Source organism: Aythya marila, assembly GCF_965140915.1.
Source record: "Aythya marila genome assembly, chromosome: 5".
In the NCBI taxonomy this organism is placed as follows: Eukaryota; Metazoa; Chordata; class Aves; order Anseriformes; family Anatidae; genus Aythya; species Aythya marila.
The window spans coordinates 35,086,702-35,109,933 of NC_139046.1; the positions used below are offsets into that span (position 1 = coordinate 35,086,702).

At 40.2% G+C, this 23,232-nt stretch overlaps 1 protein-coding gene across 6 annotated transcripts in view; it reads left to right on the forward strand.

Moving 5' to 3' along the window:
• DPF3 (double PHD fingers 3) overlaps positions 1-23,232 on the forward strand; it is a gene marked incomplete at its 5' end in the record, with an annotated part of 159,261 nt that overhangs the window by 100,215 nt on the left and 35,814 nt on the right. For 4 of the 6 annotated variants that reach the window (XR_014317553.1, XM_082760931.1, XM_082760930.1 and 1 more), the window contains 4 exons: positions 984-1,079; positions 2,142-2,180; positions 5,805-5,883; positions 17,325-17,462. Coding sequence is in view for 4 of the 6 variants with exons in the window: in XM_082760931.1 (XP_082617057.1) it covers positions 984-1,079; positions 2,142-2,180; positions 5,805-5,883; positions 17,325-17,462 (352 nt within the window). The remainder of the gene's footprint in view (positions 1-983; positions 1,080-2,141; positions 2,181-5,804; positions 5,884-17,324; positions 17,463-23,232) is intronic. The other 2 variants (XR_014317554.1, XM_082760928.1) reach the window with 1 other exon arrangement.

Consider the following 23,232-nt stretch of genomic DNA (forward strand, 5'->3'; position numbering starts at 1 on the left):
AGTCAGTGGTTCCAGAGTAGCCCCTTATGAAATGGCATCCATATCATGAATGGCAGGAGTGGCTGGGGCCCTTTTCTTTGTTTGCCACAGGGATGCCAAAGGTTGAGAGAATTTCAGCAAGACATCTTTCCACATTAGTGTTGTGATGGTCTGTCTTGCCTTTGTCTGTGCTATGTCCGATTTGTGCATGTTTTCAGGGTGTCTGGCCTGGGTTTGTTCTCTAGAGGTTACATTTCAGAAGATTAAAGGAAAAGGGTTGAAATTCCCTGACAGTTATGTGAGATGATGAATTATTGTTATTGTTTTCATTATTATTCCTATTAAATAATTAACTGAAGAAGCTATTATTCCTATTAACTTCAACAAGACCTATACTTCCTCAGCCTTCTCATGCAGCAAGACCCTTGCTTCCAGATTACAGAGTTGTGCCTATGGTGTAAGCCCTGAAAGATGTGACTTTCTAGTTGCACTACAGATGATGGAATATATAGAGGAATTTTCTCTCTTTTTGCAAAACAGATAAAATTCTAAGCTGCCAAGGAGAGAACAAGTACTGACTTCTACCTTCTTAAAGTGCATGCTCAACATTAGAGGAAAACAAAACAATTTAAGTTGCAAGAAACAAAAACCAAAAAAAGTCATGCAAACCATTCCTCAGAAAGGGCCTGCATGAGGATACTACTTGTGCTGTCTTGGGGCATCAATGCTCAGCAATGCCACTATTATTTCCTAGGAACCTTTTTTCCTTGGTTGACTGATATCAGTGGTATTTTTTAATAAGAACTCCTTGGAGAACTGAGGGTGGAAGGGAAAGCAAATTTTTCTTTAGCAGAAAGAAATAGGGGTTCTGGGATCTGATTTGGCATTATATCATTAATCAACTGTAATTTAATAATGTACAGTCTCTGTGGTAAAAAGCAGCAGTTGTTTGTATGTGTCATCTTCTTTTCTTCTAACCATTCCTGTTTATTGTTCAACCACAGAGGGTTTTAGAAAACGATGAAAATGCAGATGAAGTAAATGAGGAAGAGGATTTGGAAGAAGATATTCCAAAACGAAAGAACAGGCCTAGAGGACGGGTATGTTGAGAATGTACTGGAATAGAAAGGAAGGGAGCAAACCTCTGCTTTCTAGTGTGTATTTTTCACATGTATTATATATGCAAAGTGTATATCCGTGGATATATGAGAATGATAACCATGTAGATAATTTTCAGTCATACCATCAAAGATTTTTAAATATATTTTACTTTATTTTTGCAAATTATCAAGTAAAAAGACTTCTTTGAGAGTAAAAAGTTGGGGTGCATTTATTATAGTGCTGTATTTATAATTTTAATGTGAACTGTAACAATTATGGTGACATCCTGCTATTGCAATGCTCTTACTATAAAACAGCATTTACTAATTACAAAAAAAAAAAAGCAATATATTCAGTCACAAGATCCAAAAAAAAAAAAAAAAAAGTGTTAGTAAGAGTAACTTGAACTGTGTTATTATGTCTTGCAGCTTTCTCTAAGGTAGCACTTTGTGGCTGATATTTTGGCCTTCTTGAACCCAATGGCAAATAATCCATTTGCTTAAAATGGGCAATATTTTATCTTTAGGGGAGTCCGTGTCCCTTCTCTTACCTAAGATGTCTTTTCACAATTTCAGTAGGGTGCCAGTTAAGTAATGAAATCAACATTTTAATACTTGGAATCAATATTTTCAATTGTGGCCCCTTAAGCTAGGCATCTAAATAAAAGGGAACACAGTTCTCAGAAGTTTCAAGCATTTTCATCTCTCCTTGGTTCCAGTGGATGCTGCAGGGGCACAGGAGCTCTAGAAGTACCTTTTGATGTGTTTATAGGAGTCAAGCAAGAAGGGCCACATTTTAGGCCAAATGAGCAGGATATAATAGCTTTTGAATAAGAGAGAGACATGAAACCACATTGAATACCTACAATGTACTTATGCATCAAACCCTCTCTTTTGGTTTCTTCTGTTGTTGTATTGTTTCAGTTTTCTGCTCCTCTTTATTTTGGAGCTTAAGTCCTTTAATATAAGATCAAAGCACTTTAATAACTGGATAAGTATATATTTCACCTTCCTTATTCTCAAAATCACCTGAACCAGTTTCTTTCTTTCTTTCTTTCTTAGCCAAAGACCCCCACCTGGAAAAAAATTTTCCAGAAAAATGTAAGTTTCAGAAAATTTGTATGAACCAGTAACCAAAACCAGGAGTTAGAGTCGATATGTGCACACAAGCTTGACTGTAGCTATCAACTAATATTCCAGGCTAACAACTCTTTTCTTATAAGCTGCCCTCACTTAAGTTGCGCATGCTGGTTAGGGTAAGTGAGGGAGAGTGAACAGGTAGAAGAAATATACTACCTGGGAGAAGGGAGTTAGCAGTATGCAGATATCCCAGGCCTACACAAAGTTCTGAAGTTACTGTTATGTGCAATGTTGTTCTCCCCTGCTCAGGAAACTGTTTCATTTTTTTTCTCTGCTACTGTAGGGAGAGGAGTTGGAGGGTAGTAGATGTCCCATTCATTTTAAAGTGTAAATTTACTACTTATTTTCTGCCCTAGAACTGGCCCCCTATTAAGAACAGGAACAGCCTTTTTTGTTGCTAACTAACTCCCACTCTGCTAGTGCCCTGGCTTCATTCAGTACAAAAAAAAAAAAAAAAAGAAAAAGAAAAAAGAAAAAAGAAAAAAAAAAAGAGAAGTTTGAAGAGTGCCAAATACTTTGAGCAATTTTCATTTTTATTTAATGGCATCAATAACCAAAGTAAAATGTGGTATAAATTAGGATTTCAAAATTAGGGCCAGATACCCTAGCTGTTGAAAACTGGTAAGCCTGAGCTGAAGCCTGAATTGCATCTGGTTATGAGTGTTTTGCAGCTTTTCAAGCAACCCTTTTATAATGTTAGCCTGACTCAGTGTAGGGAATCACAACTGAGGATTTCAAATTAGGGGATATGAAACCTAAGCAGCACTCCGTTTCTGGGAAGGAGGTTGTCAGGGTGTTTTTAGAGAACAAAAGTGGGGAAAGGATGTCCATAGGAAACTAGATCCTGCAGAGTGTGGCCTTTGGGGATTCAGAGAAGGAGTAAGGGCTGGAGGCATTGATGTAGAATGAATGCAACAGAACTACTGCTCTGGACATTCCAAATTGCACATGCCTCTTCCTTTTCCTACAGCATAATTTTATTTTTAATCCTCAACTTCTCCATCTGTCCCTCTGGCTACTCTCTCTGGCTGCTTCAGGACTGCTTCAAGGCTGCTGTGCCATAGCTCCCAGGCCTCACATGTCAAGTGTCATAGTCTTTGCTGCATCCTGTCAGGAGAATGAAGACAGTCATGGATGACTGAGTGCAACAGACTGGAGAGCCGACAGCAAGCACGTGGCACTCAGTTGAGAGCCTTTGGTGCAGCTGCTAAGTTAGCTACCCTCTCAAAGCTAGACCTGAAACCATGGGAGCATTAGAAAGGACACTGAAAGATGAAGAGATGGATTTACAGAAGGTTTTTAGTATCTTTGCTGGACAGGGAAAATGTGGTAGGAGCTAGGAGAGAGAGTTTGTTAGGTGGTGTGAGAGGAATGCAGCTGCACCTGTACAAGTGTGTGTTCCTCAGCTGAATATCCCATAGGACATTTTCAAAGGCACTGGAGGTGTTTAGGAGCCCAGCTCCCAGTGAAAGTCACTGACTTGAAAAATTTCCCGGTGTGTTCAGTGCATGAAAAAATGTATCTGACATGTGGTCATGACATGAATGCTGTACCCTTGCCTTTCTGTAGAGAACTGCTTGAAGGGAAACAGCTGCCTGCAAGACTAGTGAAACTCGGAGCAGCAGACTTTAAATTGCCATCCTCTTCTGAGAGGTGTCAATGTAAAAATAGTACCTTCTTACTCAACAGACCTGTTTTCAGTGTATAAACAGACAAACCTACTGACTAGTGACAAAAAAACCCACAAACTTTACAGCTTTTTCACAGCCCTGAAGCGCCAATGCAGCCTGGTAGGACAAAGAAATGGGATTCTAATCCAGGTACCAGCAGAAATATTTATTAAGGGCCAATCACTTGTCTCTGTGAAAACTGTGATGAGCTGAGGGTTGTACAGGAGCTGCCACAGACCTAAATTCAGCTTGCAGCACATTTTGTAGTGGTGATGGAAGAAAGGAACTAGCCTGGGATTGATTTCATAGCTCAGAGGGGGTTTATAGAGCTGGCAGTCAGAAATAAAAATATTGTAGACTAATAAGCTGATTTTTGTGTGATATGGTCAGTGAAGTAGCTTCCAACAAACAATTGTTGATGGGTCCTTTTCCAGGGTGAAACTGCTTTTCAGTTCACCCTTACAAATCTCACTTTGCACGTGTGTACTGATTTGCACAGAGGTCTTGGCAGAAGGCAAAGCTGTACTTGTCATACCTAATAGTATTTACACCATCCAGAGAGCTGCAAATCCATGTCTCTCCTTCAGGACTGTGTTAAGAGTTAGACCTGAGCAATCCCGAGGAAATAATACATGATGTTTTTGTAAATCCCTGTTTTGACAGACTGTGGTAGGCGAGTGTAAAACTGTTCCTTATTCCTTCTCTTTAGATGTCCAGTGGAATGCAGCTCAAATATTTCTAGTTCAGTCCAAAATCCACAGATGAGGGACAGAGATTATATGACTGCTTAGTATCTGAGGCACTGATATTCTCAGAATTTCTACATCTTCTCCAGCTTTACTTGATAAAGCTCTGTTCCTTTCTTATTTTCACATGCAAATGCTTGAAAGATTTGAGTCAGGTGGCCTTGCCTAGGGTGAGAGACGCCAACAGTTTAATAAGAGGTGCAGCAGAAACAATTTTGTTGCTTTTAGGTGGGAAATAGATTAGCTGGCAGAATTACTAAAGGGCTATGTAGCTATCCACCTCCAGATCATTTTCCTCATATGAAGATCAAGTCTAAAATTATTGTCATCTGCAGACTGTACATTAACTATCATTAAAGAATTGAAGGCCTAGGCTCAGTTTCCAGTTCCACATCAAAACTGCTGCCGTTGGATAGATATGAACTGCCCCCTTGTTGTTGTCTGGCCTGAGAAGGGTCAGAACCAAGTCTCCACTCTTACCTCTCAAGCTCAGACAGAGCAGTGTGCTGTGAACAGAGGTTTTCCAGGGCTGCCAACCTGCTGTGTTTTAGGAACACAAAACTGCAGAGACCTTTCTGGGTAATTCCAGTTCTCCACTATTGCAGGTAGCCATTCTACCTAATCTTTTCCACTAACTGACCTAAGCTCCATGTTGTAGTGAACCATGGTATCTTTGTCCCAGTCAGAAGGCCCTTGAAACATTGCTTTCCAGCTAGAAAACAAAACAAAACAGCCCACCATCACCTCTGAAAATACGGTAGTCATTTTACCTCTGCTTTGTTTGTTAACTGCTTTCTGGCTGGTTTAAAGGTTATATTTATCCCTTACCACCTGTTCATCTATTTTTTCATTCATATTCAGTATGACAGGTATTTGGACATCTTCAGAAATGAAAGTTTGATGATACTTGACTGAATATGTGCTGGCAGTAGCATACTGCTATGGATGAACAGTTTGGGTTATCTGTGGAGGGGATCTCTGCTGCATTACGAGGTCCATTTGCATAGTGCATATCTTAGGAGTTGAAGGGTCAAGCCTACCCTTGATAAACCCATGTGGAAGCTGAGGATTTATTTAGTTTATGTTGCACATTTTTCATAGGAGGGTGAGGGGCACAAGGAGACCCGAGGGGCAATGGAATAATGTTAACATTCTTCTTGTCCTTGCAGGCTCGGGGATCTGGAGGTGGCAGGAGACGGAATGATGCTGCCTCCCAGGATGATCATGACAAACCCTATGTCTGTGACAGTAAGTAGCACCCAGACAAATGACTTTGCTTCCAGCCTGGTCCTACCAGCTCGGTGCACTCAGGGTTCATCTTTTCTTTTCCAGCAAAGTATTCTGCTGCTCTCTGACTTGCATGTTTGCAACCTGCTGCTGCTGCTGCTCTTGGTGTTTTTGCATGAAGGAAATATAATTAAGTCCTCGGCAAGACTCCACCTCCCTTTGCGCTATAACAAGTCATCTCTTACATTCTTTCTCCTTCTCCTCTTTTTCTGGCTTCTTGGCCTTTTGTCATCCTTTCCCCCATGTAAGATTCACCCTCTATTTCTTTCTCTGTTTCAGATAGTTACAAACAAAAGCATAACTCAAAAATCTCCGACAAAGGTACTTCACCCTTGTTGTATCTCTTCATATATTTGGTGATTCTCTTTCCTTCAGTCCTTTAAAATCTCACTGGGCTAAATTTTGAAGGTCTTATTCTCATCCCTTATTCAGAAAGGACTCTTGTGGCATCATCAGGAGATGAGCCCTCCTAAGAAACAAACACAACTGGAATGCTCTGTTTTGATACATATTTCCCTTGAGTATGACAATACTGTCTGACATCTTTCAGTGGGACTGCAGGTGAAGTAAAGCATTGCCCAAACTGAAAAAAGATATCAGAGTCCTAGTATGAAGAAGGAGTACAATATTTGTTACACACTGTATTTTTTAAGGTCTACTACTTGGTGCATTTCTTCTTTTTATATTCATTTTTTTGCTTCGCTATGTCATTTCCATGAGGGACACTCATCTTTACCTACATGCTTTTGAGACTTCCTATCTTAAGGCCTACTGCAGTGTGTTTGTGCAGCAAAGAGTATTATTAGAGTGCCTTCTATAGTACAAGACAATAACCTAACAAAAAATAATAGAAATAGGAGAATAACAGGAAGTTTTCAGTTCTGTGACCCAAAAATGTTTGGTGGTTTTGAGAAAGTTAGAACTCCCCTTTCTCCACTGTTTAACTATTTTACCATGTTACTGACACAGTAAGTATTTAGTGGGTAGTATTGGTGGTAGGGGGAGGAGGGTTGGACCAGATGATCTTGAAGATCTTTTCCAACCTTAACCTTAATGATTCTATGACCTTAAAAGACCAACCATTACTATGTCAATCTCTGGGTATTTTCTGCTAATTTTTAAAAATGTGAAGAAATATGGTGCATGTGTGGTAAATGAAAATTATATTCCATATGATTAAATCATATTCTTTTATAGCAAGACCAGATGATTGTGCATAGCACAATATGACATGTTTGGTATATTACTTCAGCAATGTGAATATTATAAGGTCTGCTGGAAATGAGTAGATATAGGGAGACTTGCAGATGAATGGGAGTCTCTGAACATATAATCAAGGATGAAGAGCTCTTTAGTATTTGAAGAGTTGGGAGACTTCTACTATAGTTATATAGCTGTCGTTTCATTCTGGAAGAACTAAAATATGTCTTCTAAGACTTATCTAGGAGCCACTGTATATCTTGTAGAAAGACACAGTTTTTCTCTGCTAGTATATGCATAATTATCTTAATCACTTTTTTGGAACATCTTTCTAAATCCAAGGACACTTGCCAATGATGTACGCATTTTGAACATAATGACTCTTTATCGTCTGATCTTGCTCTGCTTTTGGATCTTACAGAGAACTCACAACATGCATAGTAGTGATTTGAACAGAGTAGATAAAACATCTAAGATACCAAAGAAGGTGGCAGAAATCTGAGCTGAAGTCTATGTTCTGGTACATTGTTGTACTGATGGAATTTTGCCTTGGCTTACATTTTGGAGCATAAATTTCCTCTTTGGTTTTGGAAGTATAAACTTTCCTATTTCATTTGGCTGATACCCTTCATTTTTAAGAAACATATAGTCAGAGGGTGAGTCATAAGGAGTTTTGGAATCCAGACTTTACACAGTAACTCCTCCTTTTCCATTGTAGATAGCTGAGAAGAGGGTTATGTGATAGCAGAAGTCTTACCTGACTGTGGAGCAGAAGAACTGTCCCAGTTGCAGTGCCATCCTCCTGAAATAATACTATGCCAATGTTAACTTTCTGTAGAAATATTGCATACAATTCATAGTGAATAATTAGCTTGTCCGTTCTGAGACCTTTTTCCTGCTTGGGTGATCAGTACACCAGTAAAGGATTTCTTTAATGATTTTTTTTTAATTTGAAATGATTTGCTAAATAATTTTATAAATAAATATCAATCTGATCACGGTAGGTTAGATATTGGTTTGCAGTACTCCAGGTAGAGGTGTTTTGGGCAGATAGTTTAGTTTTACATGGCCATGTGCAGGTCAAAAATAGTGAATCTGTTCCATGGTTTGGAGAACATGATTCCTACAATTACATTATTGGTATGAATAATTACTTTAGCAGGTGGACACTTTACTTTTTCTGTATATTCTTTAATTTACTTCCAGGTTGCTTTTTCTGCATGTGTTCTGATATTTGAATTTGGAATGTGACCACAAAGCAGAATACATAAGCATATCTAAAACTAATTTTGGTATTTAAGTGTATGACCACAAAAATGACTTGTGGTGAAGAATGCCCTTTTTTCACAGTTGTGCGTTCATATTTGTAGGAAATTAGTATATCACCAGACTTCATCAGGAGTAAGAAGGTTATGTGAAATACCTAGCCTGTGTGTCAGTAAGATGATGCAAGAGTTGTATCCAGCTGACAGTGCCCCTTGTGTTGTAAAATAGCAACGTTATTTCTGAAAAGGCTTGCCTTTGGTGGAAGAAGCATTCAGCTATGCACCAATATTAAAGTTCATCCCAGTATTAAAGCTGGCTGGAAATATGGAACCTCTATACTCAGGGATGTTTTCAAAGCTTTCAAATTTTGTGTCATATGGTGTTAGGAAAGCACGAAATCTCTGTTTGGTTGTTTGCCTGTTTTGTAGAATTAAATATTCTAACATACTTCAGTTGTTTTTTTGAGTATATACTGTATCAGGAGTTCAGAATGAAATATTTGGCCATTCAAAGCATTAATAAAATTGCTAATAAAATCATGAAATGCTTTATTTCATTAAATTGGCAAATGGAAATGGGTTAGCTAGATTTTTACTCAGTTGTTCTGGACAGTGTTGTGCCTTGAGCTCCATTGGGAAAAAAGCCTCGATATAAAAAGTGGCAGGGAAACCTGGTGTAAGGTGAGTATAGACAGGAAATGGTATCACAGTGGGATGGTCAGCTGCTCTAACAGAGCAGACCCCAAATGTAGCCTGAGTACCTGGCTAGCACGGCCTCTGATGTTACTCCAGAGAAGCTGAATATACTGTTCAAGATGAACTTGGCATGTGGTTTGTAAAGAAGGAACAGAGTGAATGAATGTATGAATGCCTATGTATGTAACAAGAATTGATGTTGTGTGGTGATGTCATGTGGTTGTCAAATGATCAGCTGAGGAACAACTATCCTGCTAGTCTGCAGTCTTAGAAAATCATTTTGCTATTTTTATATTTACTTTATTATTATTGTTATTATTATTATTATTTATTCATTCTGGGGAAGCAGGGGGAGCTTATGTGAAGTTTTATCTAGAAATATATTCTGTTTTAAAAGTTGCAATCAGTTGTAGCGGCAGAGGTTCATGACTCTGGATGTCTACTTCCTTCAGCCAGACTTGTTAGTTCGTCCTGAATCTCCAGGAGTTATTAACGTCACTCATGAGCATTCTTATTTACATGTATCTACTTTTATTCATGTTCCCACTGATAGTTCCCTACACACTTACCTACTTCTACCTTTGTTTTCTGTTCCTTCATCTATGGGAGATTTCCCTTGACCATCTCTAAATGAGTTGCTTCTTTCTCTCTCTCTTTTCCTTTAACCAATATGTCCTTACCTCCTTTTAGTTTTATTCCTGTATAAACTGCAATGTTAGCATAACAACTTATGTTTGCATTGTATCCTTTATTCATGGTCCCTCTGAGACTGAGATATGTATTTAGATCCATTCCTTGTCCAAAAATGAGAATCGACCAAAACCTTCTTATGATCTCTGCTGGATCAGTGACTAATGCAACCTTAAATGTACCCAGAGACACTGATCCTACAGTCTTTTGTAGAAGCTGGTTCTTTTGTCAAAAACTTTATTTTCAGGTTTTTCCAGTTACTTATAGTGATTTTCCTCTGCTTCAGTCTAAGAACAGAAGTCCTTGCTCTGTTCTTAGTGGATAACAATGTCTTCTCTCTATGTCTGAAAACAGTTACCGTGGCTTTTTTCAGCTCTGTTTTCTTCAGAGTTTTTTAAGAAGCTTGTTTCTTTTCTCTGAAAAATCCTCAGAGATTCTTCTTTGAATAACAGTGGCCAGCACTAAGTAGAAGATGCTGTTCTGAAGATAGAAACAATTCCGAAGAAAGGCAAATGGCTGTTACATTTATATGTAATTTATACTTACCTATATAAATTGGATGTATGCAACTTGATCTGTTATATATCTGTGAAAGGTGGCTGATCTAATAGGTTGCCTAATAAACCCTTTTTCAATGCAAGACACTCCTTTCCAGTGGCAACAGGGTTTTCACCTGTGTCTGACATGCGAGTTCATATTTAATAGACCCTTTTCTGTAACTTCTTGTTCCTTCTCTGTTCAACCTGCTTCTACTCAGGCTGAATATCTGTCATCCTTAGTTTCCTCGTTATACTGTCCTCCCCTGTTATACCATGTTTTATTGATCTACACAAGATGTCATCTTAATATTTACTAATTATGCTGCTGTTTGAAAAAACATTCTTTGATTGATGAAACTTGTATGGTATATTTTTATTAGTATTCCAATATTTTATCCAATCAGTTCTCTTCATGTCTGATTCTTTTATTCTCAATTCCACCCTTCAAGTTACTTGTACAAATAGAGGCAAATGTTGAGCCCCAAATACACTCTCAGGTGCTTGAAGATGCAGAAAAGTGCCATGTGAAGTTTTCAAAAGGTTAGGCTCCCAGTTCTCACTGATTTCAGCTGGAGGTAACCTCTTAAACTGTTTTCTGTAAATATCCCAGCCTATCTGTTTGTGCCTTCCAGATTGTATAAGGCTTGGTGCCTTATTGAACACTTTGAATTTGACTTTGAACTAATAATAATTAATCAGAACATCCTACGTTCAAATCATTAGAGCTTGAAACAATTGGATTTCTCTGTGAGTTCATCATCCAGCACGGTATTGAAATTTCAGTATTTTAAGGTTAATTTTTTCTTCTCCTTTCCCTTTCTGCAGTAAATGTATCACAGGTTCTGCCAACAAAAGGCTGGAAACTTCGGATAGTTTAAGTGATTTAAGATGAACAGATTCCACTGAGCTTCAATGGGAATTGAGGATCTCTCTCTTTTGAGTTCCTTAAAAAAAAAAAAAAAAAAAAACCACTAAACGGTTAATTTACATGTATGTTGTTCTAGCATGACTTGCTAACTATAACTCCTTGTGGCCTATTCTTTAGGAACTATATTCCTGTATATGTTCACAAAGTGACTGGTCAAGTAATTAGCTTAATAACTTCACCTGCCTTCTTTCTCCTCTCCTCTGAGTACGACCTGATCCTGCCATACTCATTTTAAGAAACGACTCATTTGTTCTCTGTAAGGTTTGCTGGAGTACCAAAGGCTTGCAAGATAAGTCATGATGTAGGCTGATTTTTACCAGTTCTCCGAGACTTAATCTGTTATCATAATTCTCACAGATATGAATGAATCTAACATTGTTACTGCTGCTTCTTAGACCTTTGGTTAAATACCACGCTGGCAAGCTTATTTTAAAATACTTTGATTATAGCATTATGTTTTTACTTGCTTCTTATAAATCTCCATCATGTCTTCAGCTTCCCTTTAAACTATTAGCAGCATAAGCCCTAAATCATCTCCTGGTATTATCCTTTCTAGTGAATCTCTAAGTAGGTAATAAGCAGTAAGATCTAGAATAAGATGATTGTTCAGATGAACCCAACAAACATCTCTCCCACCATAGCTGCTGTACTTGCCATTCATTGACTATATTACTGGTAGAAAAGCCAACATAAGAGAGGCAAAAACACTTTTTTTTTTTTTTTTTTTTTAATATTGAATAACACAGCTGTGGAGTGGGTCATATGGTTAAGAGGGGAATAGAATTGTGATTCTAATCCTACAAGGTATCTGTTTTCTGCTTTGCTCCTGCTAGCAATTTATTTATTGAAATGTGGATGTACATATTGTTGGATATATGTGCATTGTTGACCTGTGTGTGGTTTGCTTTGGAGTTCAACCTTCCTGTGATCTTAATGCAAAAGATAGATTCTGGGACTTGTCCCTCTGGGGGCAATGAAACAAAGACTATTTACTACCTACAGAAAATCCCATAAGAAATGGGTTAATAAATAACTGCTCTGATAAAAGAGGTGTATAACATGACAGTACTGATCAAAGAGGGACAAGCGTAATGCCTTTCCATCTGTGGAGGTCAAGATACACTGTGTTAATGTTTGAGATCTCTCTGTACCAGAGAGTGGACATAACTGTAACAGTGGAGGTTATATTACCAAACCAATGCAAAATAAGGCATGTTTTTATTTTATTTTTTTTTTGTATTGGAGTGAATGGGAGGACAGGAATATAACTTTGAGGAATGACTGCCTGCCATCAGTTAACTTAAGCTTTGTTTTTGACACAGCCCCATTGAGGAGAAAGAACAGGAGGCAAAGGAGAAAAGCAACAACAATGAGGGGGCAAGACTCAGCAAGGGAAAAAAGAAAAAAGCATATATCCTCCCCCAATTTCCGGTTGCCACTGAAAACACGGATTGTTTCCTTCTGTGTCATACTGGTGACAGATTGTGTAAAATGTATGTGGAGAGCTGGCTGGAATATACCTCACAGCCTGCCAAGGACCAAATGTGTAACAATTTGAAAATGACAGCAGCACTGCTATTAAATATTTGATGAGGAAGTCTTTTAAGTCATAGATTTCAAACCTTCTTTGAAAGGAGGAGAAGTATTTTATATTAATTTTACTCATAGAGAAACGTAAACAGAGAGAAAATTTGCTTATCCAAAGAGTTACAGGCTGTTACAGGCCATAACTTAGAACAGAGCTCTCTTTTATGAAGTGCTCAATGCTTGTGATTAAGCTGTCTGCAAGTTGTGGTTTTTCCCCATAACATAGTTGTGTAACGTCTTCACTTCAGTCTTCAAACTGGAAGGGATGTAGGCTCATCATAGGAGAGCGTCTGGTGGCCTAATAAAATCTTCCTCATCTGTGCTGTTTGATCTGCACTGCCATGTTAGCTTTTAATTACCCAGCTTGTTTCTAAGATGGCATTCGCATCAGGTTGTAGCAAAATATGTCCTTTGAATGCAGAAATGGAGGAGGTTATGTTCTACAAACTCCTGCTGTTTTCATTGGGTTTGGCTACCTAATTAAAGATTGTCAACTTTCCAGTGTTGAGATTCAGGATGAAATCTAACACATGCAAGGATGATGAGCCTACCCAGCATGGAAAATTAAAGATAGAACAGCCAAAGCCACTGAAAGAAAGGCAAGGCCACCCAGCAAAGTTTATGGAAGGCACACTCTCACTTGCTATGTATGAGCTGTGTAGTGTTAGAACATAACCACCAGCATACATTTCTGACTGGGGGAACCAGTTCCCATTAAGCTTTTGTCAGCTCCAAGAATGAGAAAGATGTGGTGTGAGCACTGGTCTGGTACTGGAACTCATGAATTCTAATCCTGGTAATGATGAAAGATCACTGTGTGGGCAAGCCACTTAACCCCTTTGTGGTTCTCTTTTTTCAGAAGTGAAATGAAGGTAGTATTTCCCACTCAGGAATGTGGAGGAAGATTAATTAATGTTTGAAAAGCCAGTCTTGCAGTAGGAAGAGTTATATAAGAGCTAAGCATTTATTAATGATCACCCTTTTATAGAAACTCCTTCTTAGCACAGTAATATGGTAGATTAATAAAATGTGCTCTATCTGGAAAATAAGAAGTTAGGGTGAATTTGGGAAGATTCCAGTCTGTTGGAGAAACCATGAAGTTCTGACTTAGCTTTTATCCTAGGAAATTGTCACTGAAGTCAGCGGTTCTTTTGCCTGAGTAATATCATGATACCCTTTTTCCCCTATAAAAGTCTGATCTGCTTGGGGAATAGGAAATCCCAGCAGTTCAACTCATGGTTTTGCTTTAGACTTTTTTCCATGTCAGAACATTGAATGGAGGAAATGTCTGGACACCCAGAAAAAAGGCTGCTGGAAGCTACAAATCTTTGGTCCTACAGAGGATCTGCTAGAACTCTGTAAACATAACTTCTTTGCCTCAGCTCTGGGTATAAAGTCCTCTAAATTCATTTGTAGTGAGGAATGTCTCAGCTTGCTGCCACCCTTGAAGGTTATCTCAAAGAGCTTTGCCAGTGGAAAGTGCCCAGCTACAGAATTACTACTGCCTTAGCTTATATTGATACTTGCTGGTTTTTTTTTTTTTTTTTTCTATTGGATTTTTTTTTTTTTTTTTTTTTTTCTGGAGAAGGAAAAGTCTGCAAACCCACCTGATCTGATTTCCTATGCCATCCCAAACTCTGCAGCTAAAATCCCTGCAGGATCCTGTAGGGAGTGGAGACAAGGCCACAACCTTGGGTATTTCTGCAGGGAATGCAAGTTTCCTTTTGTACATTGAGGGAGAAAGCTGTATGAGACCTTTATTCAAGGATGCTGTGCTTTTATAAGGTAATACCTGTAGAGCTAGAATTGTGTATTTGTTTTCAGGTAGACCTAAATGAAATGTAGTGTGTTAGAATTTTTAGACATAATTTTGTTTTGAAATTTAAAACAGACAAAACAAGAGGTAAATGGGACTGGGATTTAGAGCTTATCTGATTTTGCACCTACATTAGCAGTAATGCAGGATCAAGCTGTATAAGAGCAAGATAGAGTCAGATAGTATATATTGTGTAGCTGCTAACTCCAGGTGCCTCCTCCACTGTCAGTACAGCACTGATCATCTGATAGTGCTCTGAAAATAAATTAAGCAGATAGAAGTTTTGGAGAATACCAGTAATTCTTAGCAAAAGTAAAATTTTTTAACTTCCATTTTCAAAAACACGATAAGGTGGATAGGCTAGGACACTTAGTGTGATGCTCCAGTCATCTGCTAGGAATGTTAATCTCTCTCACCATTCTAAAAAAATGACATTACAGTCGCTTAATTAGAGGGACTTATCCTTCCAAAATCATTTTAACAGTGAACATTGTGTAGTTTTCTCTAGTTTGATGATTACTTCCGAGTTACACTTTTTCCAGTATTCAAAAGTTGTACTTATTCACTTAACTGTGAATATATATATATTCACATATATATATATTTATATATATATAATTTATATAATTTATTATTATATAATATTCATAAATATATATTATAATATTTATATATATTTATTATAATATATATATATATATATATATATTATTTTTTCTTTTTGGTCCTTGTCAATATCTGTTCCATGGCTTGTCCTGTGCTTTGTAAGACCACAGATGAGCAGTAGGTAGTTTCCCAGTCCAGAATGCAGTGAAGAATACATGGTTGGTACCAGAAGAAGGGAGACCAAACTGAACTTCTGAGGAGAGTGTGCATCCAAGAACAGTTCTTCAAAATATCAGGCAGCACAGTTAGGTTTACATAGGTAACAAAGGCAGATGCTTCAAAGAATGGGTGAGCGTATACATCTGAGTGTTTTAATCCTTCCTACTTCTCCCCTGTCTCCTGCAGGAATTTTCACTTCTAAATCAAGGGAATTTAAAGACTTAAGACTCTGTGCTAAGGACACATTACATTTGGAAAAAAAAAAAAAAAATCTGCTCTGTTACAGTAACTGTATGATCATCATCTTGCAGAATGGTGAAAACTGGGATAAAAGTATCTAATCTTCCAGATCAGACATTTTATTCATATCATGAGGTTGTTTTACACGTTTATAATAAGGCAAAGTATTTTCCTTGAGGGAGTTTACAAATCAGTTAGAAGAGACAGAGAATGAAATCTGTTACCATACTAGGCTTTGATTTACAATTTTCTCTCTTCTGTTCCACAGCGTGGACCACCAGTTAGCTTTTTGTGAGCAATAGCAGAAAAGTGAAATAATGGAAGTTTTACTTAGCTGGAAATGAATAATTGCAGTGGGTCTTTTTAAGATTTTTTGTTTATAGAGCTTAATGACATTCCCAGACTCAGGTGTCTGGGGAACGGAATCTATATATATTGCAAGATACGTTTTAGGTATCACAGTTGAGTGAAGTTTTTAGGACTGGATGGTGACTTCCCCTCCGGGGATCTTTTCAAGAGATCTAAAATCAAGACAGAACTAGAGGCTGCTGGGTTCTGCTCTATCTTCTGACACACCTTCCTAAGCAAGCCACGTGGGACATAGTACCACTTATTTCTGTGTGATATCCTGGAGGTCAGTGAAGCCAGTACAAAAGTGTGAAAGTGTGGCTGGGAGAAAAAATCTGCAGGAAGGGCACTAAGCTTCTCAGCTTTTGTTTCCTAATCTTTTAGAATGGCAATAATTGATTCAGAGACTGCTTTGAAGATGAAAAGAGAGAACTTTTAGAAACAATACCATGAATTAAAATCTTTATAGAAGCTGAATTTGTATGTAATGAATGTTATGATGAAGTTTGCCCTTGTGTTGAGCTTCTATGTTTTGTAGCCCTTTTATCAGCCTGAATTGTTTGATCCTGTTCTTAATGCCTGTTGGCTTAGTCCTAAAGCAAACAAGTGTTCAGAAGGAGGATTCCATGTCACACTTTGTATTATTTATTGTGATTGCTGAATGTGAAGTTTGTTAAATGTTCTTCTAGGAAGAAACTATGGATGATTTCCATCTCCTTGTCTTGACTGGCAATCTGTGAATAAAGCAATTTATTGCCCTTTTAAAGAAAGACTTTATTTTCCTTTTCAAAAAAAAAAAAAAAAAAGAAAGAAAAAAGGAGTAATTTTGTTTCCTTTTCTGAGAGATCAGTAATCAAGAAAATAATGCCCTTTCTTCTTGGTCCAGTTCCCCTTGCTGTGCATTGTGCAGCATCAACATCAGAACTGGCATTTCATTTAATTTTATGGGCAATCTTGTTAGTAATCTCAGCAGAGAGGATTAGGGTGGTATGAGCTGCGGAGACTGGATGTGCATTTGTCTAGGCCAGTAGGAAGGGCTGCTGGCAGCATGGTGGGAAGAGCGCTTGTCTGGGGCCGTGGGGCTGCAGGGCTGGCATCTGTCACCTTTCACTGACACCCATCGGTAGCATTTCAAGCAGGAATATGGAGTTTGTGGTGCTACTGCCAGGGGAGAAGGGAGTGCTATTTTAAAGGATGCTGTCATTGTTGCAGGTTGTTCTGATGTTTCCATTCTCTCTTCCCCTCCCTCGTATTTCCTTTCCTCCCAGTCTGTGGCAAGCGTTACAAGAACAGGCCCGGGCTGAGCTACCACTATGCCCACACTCACCTTGCCAGCGAAGAGGGTGATGAAGCCCGCGAGCAGGAGACCCGCTCTTCCCCTGTCCACAGAAATGAAAACCACAAACGTGAGTAGTATTTTCTCTTTGCCTTTGAGATCCTTTTCAGGGATGTTGCCTCCACCTGCTCTTTGCCTTGCGGAGGCTGGCGTGATTGCCTGGCTCCATTGTGAGTGATTGGTACCTGGATGCTTGGAGCTAATCAGCCACTGCTCACACCAGTGCTGGCTCAGCTAGTCAGGAATTCATTTCAAACCCAGCATTATCTCTGCAGCAAGTCACTTTTCCATTACAGCTCCTGTGGGGAGGAGGTGGCAGGGAGAGGGGGGGAAAAGAAGAGATGCCCAACCCACCCATCGTCAAGCAGCCTCCCAGTGGCTGTTAGCAGGGATGTCAAGGAAATACACATTCTGTTTCAGGGGGCTGTCTTTGTTTTGCCTTTGAATAAGACACCTTTATCCATGCCTCAGATTTTTAGCTATGAAATTTACAGCATCTTTCTGCCTTATCCCTGCATCTCCTCCTCAGAAGGCTTACACTCATCTTTACCAAAATGCACTTCTTAGTTACAGTTTTGAAAAAATCTACGAAAAGGTATCAGTTCTCATCTGCAAGGAGGAATGCTGGAGCATGACATCAGTTACATGCCTAGATTCTCCACACCAATGCAGGGCTGAAAGAAAAAAGGTATAGCCCAGATGGCCATGTTTGACTGTCCTTCCCCTGCTTCTTAGGCACAGAATGAAGGGTCAAGGAGACTGTGCTTTATTACTGATTTTTGTGAGACTGACAAGTCTCTAAGCCCCTGTTTCTCAGTTTTCCAGTGTGCAATACTATGTGATAGTCGCTTTTACCATGGGATTTGTGTTGATACCTTTGTTCACTTATGAAAAGTCCTTTCAGATCACTGTGTGAACTGTCATTTTAGTTCAAAGCAAGGAACAATGCAGACAAAGCTATAAAATGTTTATGGGGAAAAATATCCAGGCAAACATTTTATAATATATTAAGAAGAACTGGAAGAAATATGGAAGTAGGAAAACATTTTGTTTCTGAGGAGGATAATTGATAATTGTCCCCAGGGATGGAGGGGGGGAGGGCTTCCTTCCTCCAAAGCATCTGCTGCTAGCCACTGTCTGAGCTTGAAGGGCCACTTAGTGTGATCCCATTTGGCAGTCTCTGTGTTTCTGTCACTTTTATGCTCTACCTTTCAGTTATTCATGTGTTTGGTAGGTTCACAGCAAAGGTAATTTTGACTCCTCCAGCTGTTGATAAACTTGAGCTGTCAATGCACTAAGAGTGACTGCTTGGGCAGACTGGAGACTGTCAGTGTTCAGCCAGTAGCTCTTGTTTACTTAGCATTTATATTACCTCTGATTTTTGCCATTGTTGTTTATCATCGTCATCATTATTATTTTGGTGCCTGCAGTATTTAGTAATAGTTGCGTATCTGAGAGGTGTGTTGCCAGTCTGTATTGAGTTACTATTCATAACGGCCTTGCACTGGGGCCCAGACAAAGGAAGGTAGCATCCATTACCCTTCAGCTTGTCACAGAGGCCAAGGGCAGTCTCAGCCCTCATGTTTCTGGTGCTTAGGAATTGATAGAAGTTAGCAAGAAGAGGAGCTAGAAGAGCCGTGGAGAGATTAGCAGCAGCAGGACTTGGCCCGTGGAAAGAAAGGTTTGTTACGTACTATGGGAAGGGGTAGAATGGGAGCTGCTCGGGCTTGTGTTCCCCCAGAGCTCCCGTGTAATGTGTGTGGTAGAGGGAAGCTGCTGATGCTGATCCCCAAATAGGCAGAAGTATAAAAGCAGTGGGGTAAAACCCTCTGACATCTAGCCTCCTGAGCAGAAAGAATCTGCTTAACAACCAGCCAGGAGCCAGTGAGGTACAGGCAACAGCCATGCGAATGTGAAGATCACCCCTGGGGAAAGTCCCAGACGCTGGAAGGTAACTCTCCCAAATGGCTTAGCTGTCGCAGTGGCTGTTTGTTCCTTTTTGCCTGTTTATTTGTTTACAGCCTTGAGCTCAGATCTTGCATCTTTGCTCTTTCACTTGGCGATATTTAATTTATGCTGCCATTTATCTTCCATGTGAATGCTAATTGTCCACATTGCTAATGTGCAGTCATTAAATGGTCCCTTTGTACAGGGGGATGGTGGGGAGCCAGAGCATCAGATCTTTCCTCTCCCCTAAGAACTGCTAGGCATGTGTTATGAATTAGATTTGACAGGTCTGCAGTGTCGCAGGGCTCGGGCTTCAAGAATCCTCTCTGCATGGGCTTGGGGGGAAAGGGAGGGAGGAGGGGGGATGTTAATCCAAACAGCTAATCCGCAACCTACTGCACAGGAGGACCAGAGATATGGTATAGAGCAGGGTCTGGTTATTTGCTTAGCAGTGTGTCAGAGAGATATGAGCAGCCTGATTTAGCAAAAGCAAGGCAAATTCAAACGAGCCGTTTGGAATTTTTCATGCTGTGGGAGGTGAGCACTGGGTCAGTGAAGTTCAGGCGGGCAGTTGCAGTGTGAACTTCCTTCCTTTGTACCTACGTCTGCTCTGCAGTCTCTGCTCCTTGCGGTACCCGCAGCAATGGCAGCCTTGCTGATGCAGGAGCTAGCTTTCTGGAGCATGGCTCCTACTGGGTACAGCTACAGATGCCCTGGCTGGTGCCAGCTAAGGAGCTGATGGCTCTGTCTCTTGCTGCACACCCAGACCCCTTTACCTCTGCTCTTCTCCTCATGCACAGACTAGTTCAGGCAGTTCAGTAAATTATCCAGGAATTTTTTGTCCTGGAAAAGAGAGTTAGATAGGAGGGATCTATCTGAAACTGAGAGCCACTGAATAGATGTGTATCAAAGAAGGGGATTGGCCCAAGCCCCAGGTCTCACCTCCCTGGCACGTCTCGCTGTCCTTGGCAGGTGTAGATGGTTTGTTTATTTACAGCTCTCCTTCTGTCCTTCTTCCTATAGATTATCTTTTGCATCAGGGAAGATAGTTTGACAGTCTTCTCTGCCCTTTGCCTTTCCTAAAACAACTCAGCCTGGGCTTTGTTTGAGCTCTAGTTGCTTTGTTTGGATGTCTTATCTAGCTCTTTGACACAGATAAACAGCCCTTCCTCAGTGCCTAGTCTTGCCTCTGCCTACACACCCATTTATTGCTGACATACGTTCTGATTTTTGGCATGAGTATAGACTCGTGAAAAGGAGATTATAGAAAACCTTTAAAAAAGGCAACTCCCCTTTCCTCAAGTCCGCCAATGAAAAGGAAGGATCATACACCATTCTCAGCCTTTTTTTATTTTTTTCTGCTGCCTTTTCCTCCACATGTTGGCACTGACAGTGTGAGATTTGTGAGCCCAGGGTGCATCCAAGACTGCCACAAAACACCTGCTGTTTTATTCCATCTCACTCTATGGGTACAGGCCAGCTCTGGGGGCAGCTGGCGCTCAAATTTGGAGACACTTCTGATATAGGAATTACATTAGACTTCTATCTATTGAAATGTGTGTGTGAATGAGTGCATGAGTATAAATGCGCTTCCTTAATTCCCAGGAGAATAGGATAGTCTGTCTACATGGAGAAAAACTTCCTCCCCATTAAAGGAGGAGAATTTTCAGTGATATTTTGCTGTGTAAAACGTTGGTTAATGGCAGCTGTGTCGTAAACAGCAACTGAACTTATGCCCACAAGCACTTTGGCCAATGACGATCCTAAATAAAGCACATTGTGCTGGCTGTTGCTGGCCTAGCTGTGGTGTGCAAGTTGGGCCGTACCTGCAGTAGGCTTAGCTAATGAGCATGCAGGTCTGCGAGCTCCTGTCACTCTGCGAGCTTGCACATCTGACCTATAAAACCACCTGTTTATGTTGTTTCGTGGCATCAGGCTGTTGTGCCCAGTTGCATCGCCGATTTTATGATGTGGATAAATCTCTACTGGAGAGACCAGCCAAAGTTGTTTGTGTACTCTAAGCATAATTGGATACCCAGTCTCCAGAGATAAAAAATTAATGTGCTAACCTCAGTGTGCCTCCAAGCTGTCCTCCAGCTCCCCCACACAGTCAGCTTTGAAACATTTTTATTTCCATCCAGGCAGGGGGCTGGCCATGAATAAATGACGAGAGTCAGCCCCTCAGTTGGAGACGAGCTGTTTGTTCCTCTCCACAAGCAGCATCAATTTGAAAAGCTACATCAGGCCTACTTTTTCCCTGCCTCAGTGCTGATCCTCGCTGGGGCCATGATAGGAGCCACATCTGAGTGCAAGGGTGCATCAATGCTCACCTTGTGACAAGACACCCTGCAGCAGGTGCTTTTTCAGTGAAAATATGTACATTGCCTTGATTTGACTTCTCATTAGTTTAATCTATTTTTTTTTCCCAGGGCTAGTTTTAATGAAGAAAAAAAAGTCAGGATACTAAAAGAAGCTGTAATGATTGCAGACTTTGGAGATGCATAACGATTTCCACTCAAACTCTGTTTGCAGTTGTAAATTTCTCAGACTTCTGTGCCTGTGTTTTGAGATGTTAAGGAAATAATAAATCAGATGTTTAGAGTGGCAGAATACTGGAAAATCTCAAAATTATCTCCTATGTACAGAAACCCATAGGGGTCTTTTGGCTGGTTTGTTTGAAGTTGTGTTTTTTGTTGTTGTTATTGTGTTGTTATTGTGGAGGTGCTATCTCCATGCTTTTTGTCCTCATGTAGATTTTAAACTAAGTAAAACTCAAAGATTTGACTCAGTTTGAACTTAGGTGCTCTGCCTTCTGACATTCCTCCCGTGAACAATTTCTAGAGCCAAAGTCTACAACATGTGACAGGGACCAACTTGAAGACAATGGCCATCCTCATATGAATGCGGAGGGATGCTGTTGATCTGCCCTGTATATTGGACAGCATGACCCCTCCTTGAGTTCCCTGAGCTGACAGGAATGCTGCACTTTGATGGCCAGAAGCCAAGCCTCAGGAGAGGAACCCTTCAAAATCAGGAAATCTGTATTTTAACATGTTGGACTTTTTGTCTGCTTGCCTATTCTTTATCTCCTACTGTTAATTTTCATGGGGTGCTGGACAATTACAGTATGGTCTATTTTTAGTGATTTACTGTGAGCAGTGGGATTTTGGCTAGTGTCTTATGTGCTCCTGCAGAAGACCCTCTGAGATCAGTACACAGACATTTGTATGAAGTGTGCCTTATGGTGCAGGAACACTGACACCCCAAATCTCCTAGATCTCAATAGCTGATCCTGTATTTCATTGGCTTACCTTCCATTGCCTGCTTCCCAACTCATTCCTTAGCTGTTCAACTAAAGGGCCATACCAATTCCTGTAAAAGATGAGATCGAATGTTCTTCCTCCCCCCACAATCAGAGGCTTCCTCTGACTCCTACAGAAGTACCTGCTGCTGGTAGCATTCGCTTGTTGCAGCTTGTAGCGCTCCTTGGCTGTGCCTCCCCATGAGCAGGGGGTATGTAGGAAAGGCAGCCTGTCAGAGCTGCTAAAACATGTGAAGGCGAGAGCTTCCTCTTTCCTCACAGCACCAACTAACCCAAAGAGGAGACAAAATCCAGTTACTAGGGAGAACTGGCAATACTTGCAGCGGGCAGCTTGCAGCACCTCTCGCAGTAGCACAGCTCTGGCTGCCAGCAAAGGGCATGACTGCAATGTGCGGTGGGGCCCCTGGGGGCCCATGGGGCTGTGCAGAATGATTAGCTTGGTACCGGGAACACAACAGCAGCAGTTTCCCAGTGCTACCCCTGGTTCACACACACTGAGCAGAGGTTATTTGGTTGAATGCTGTGCCACATCAGCACAGCTGTGTCACTACCAGCCTCAGTTGTGCTTGCA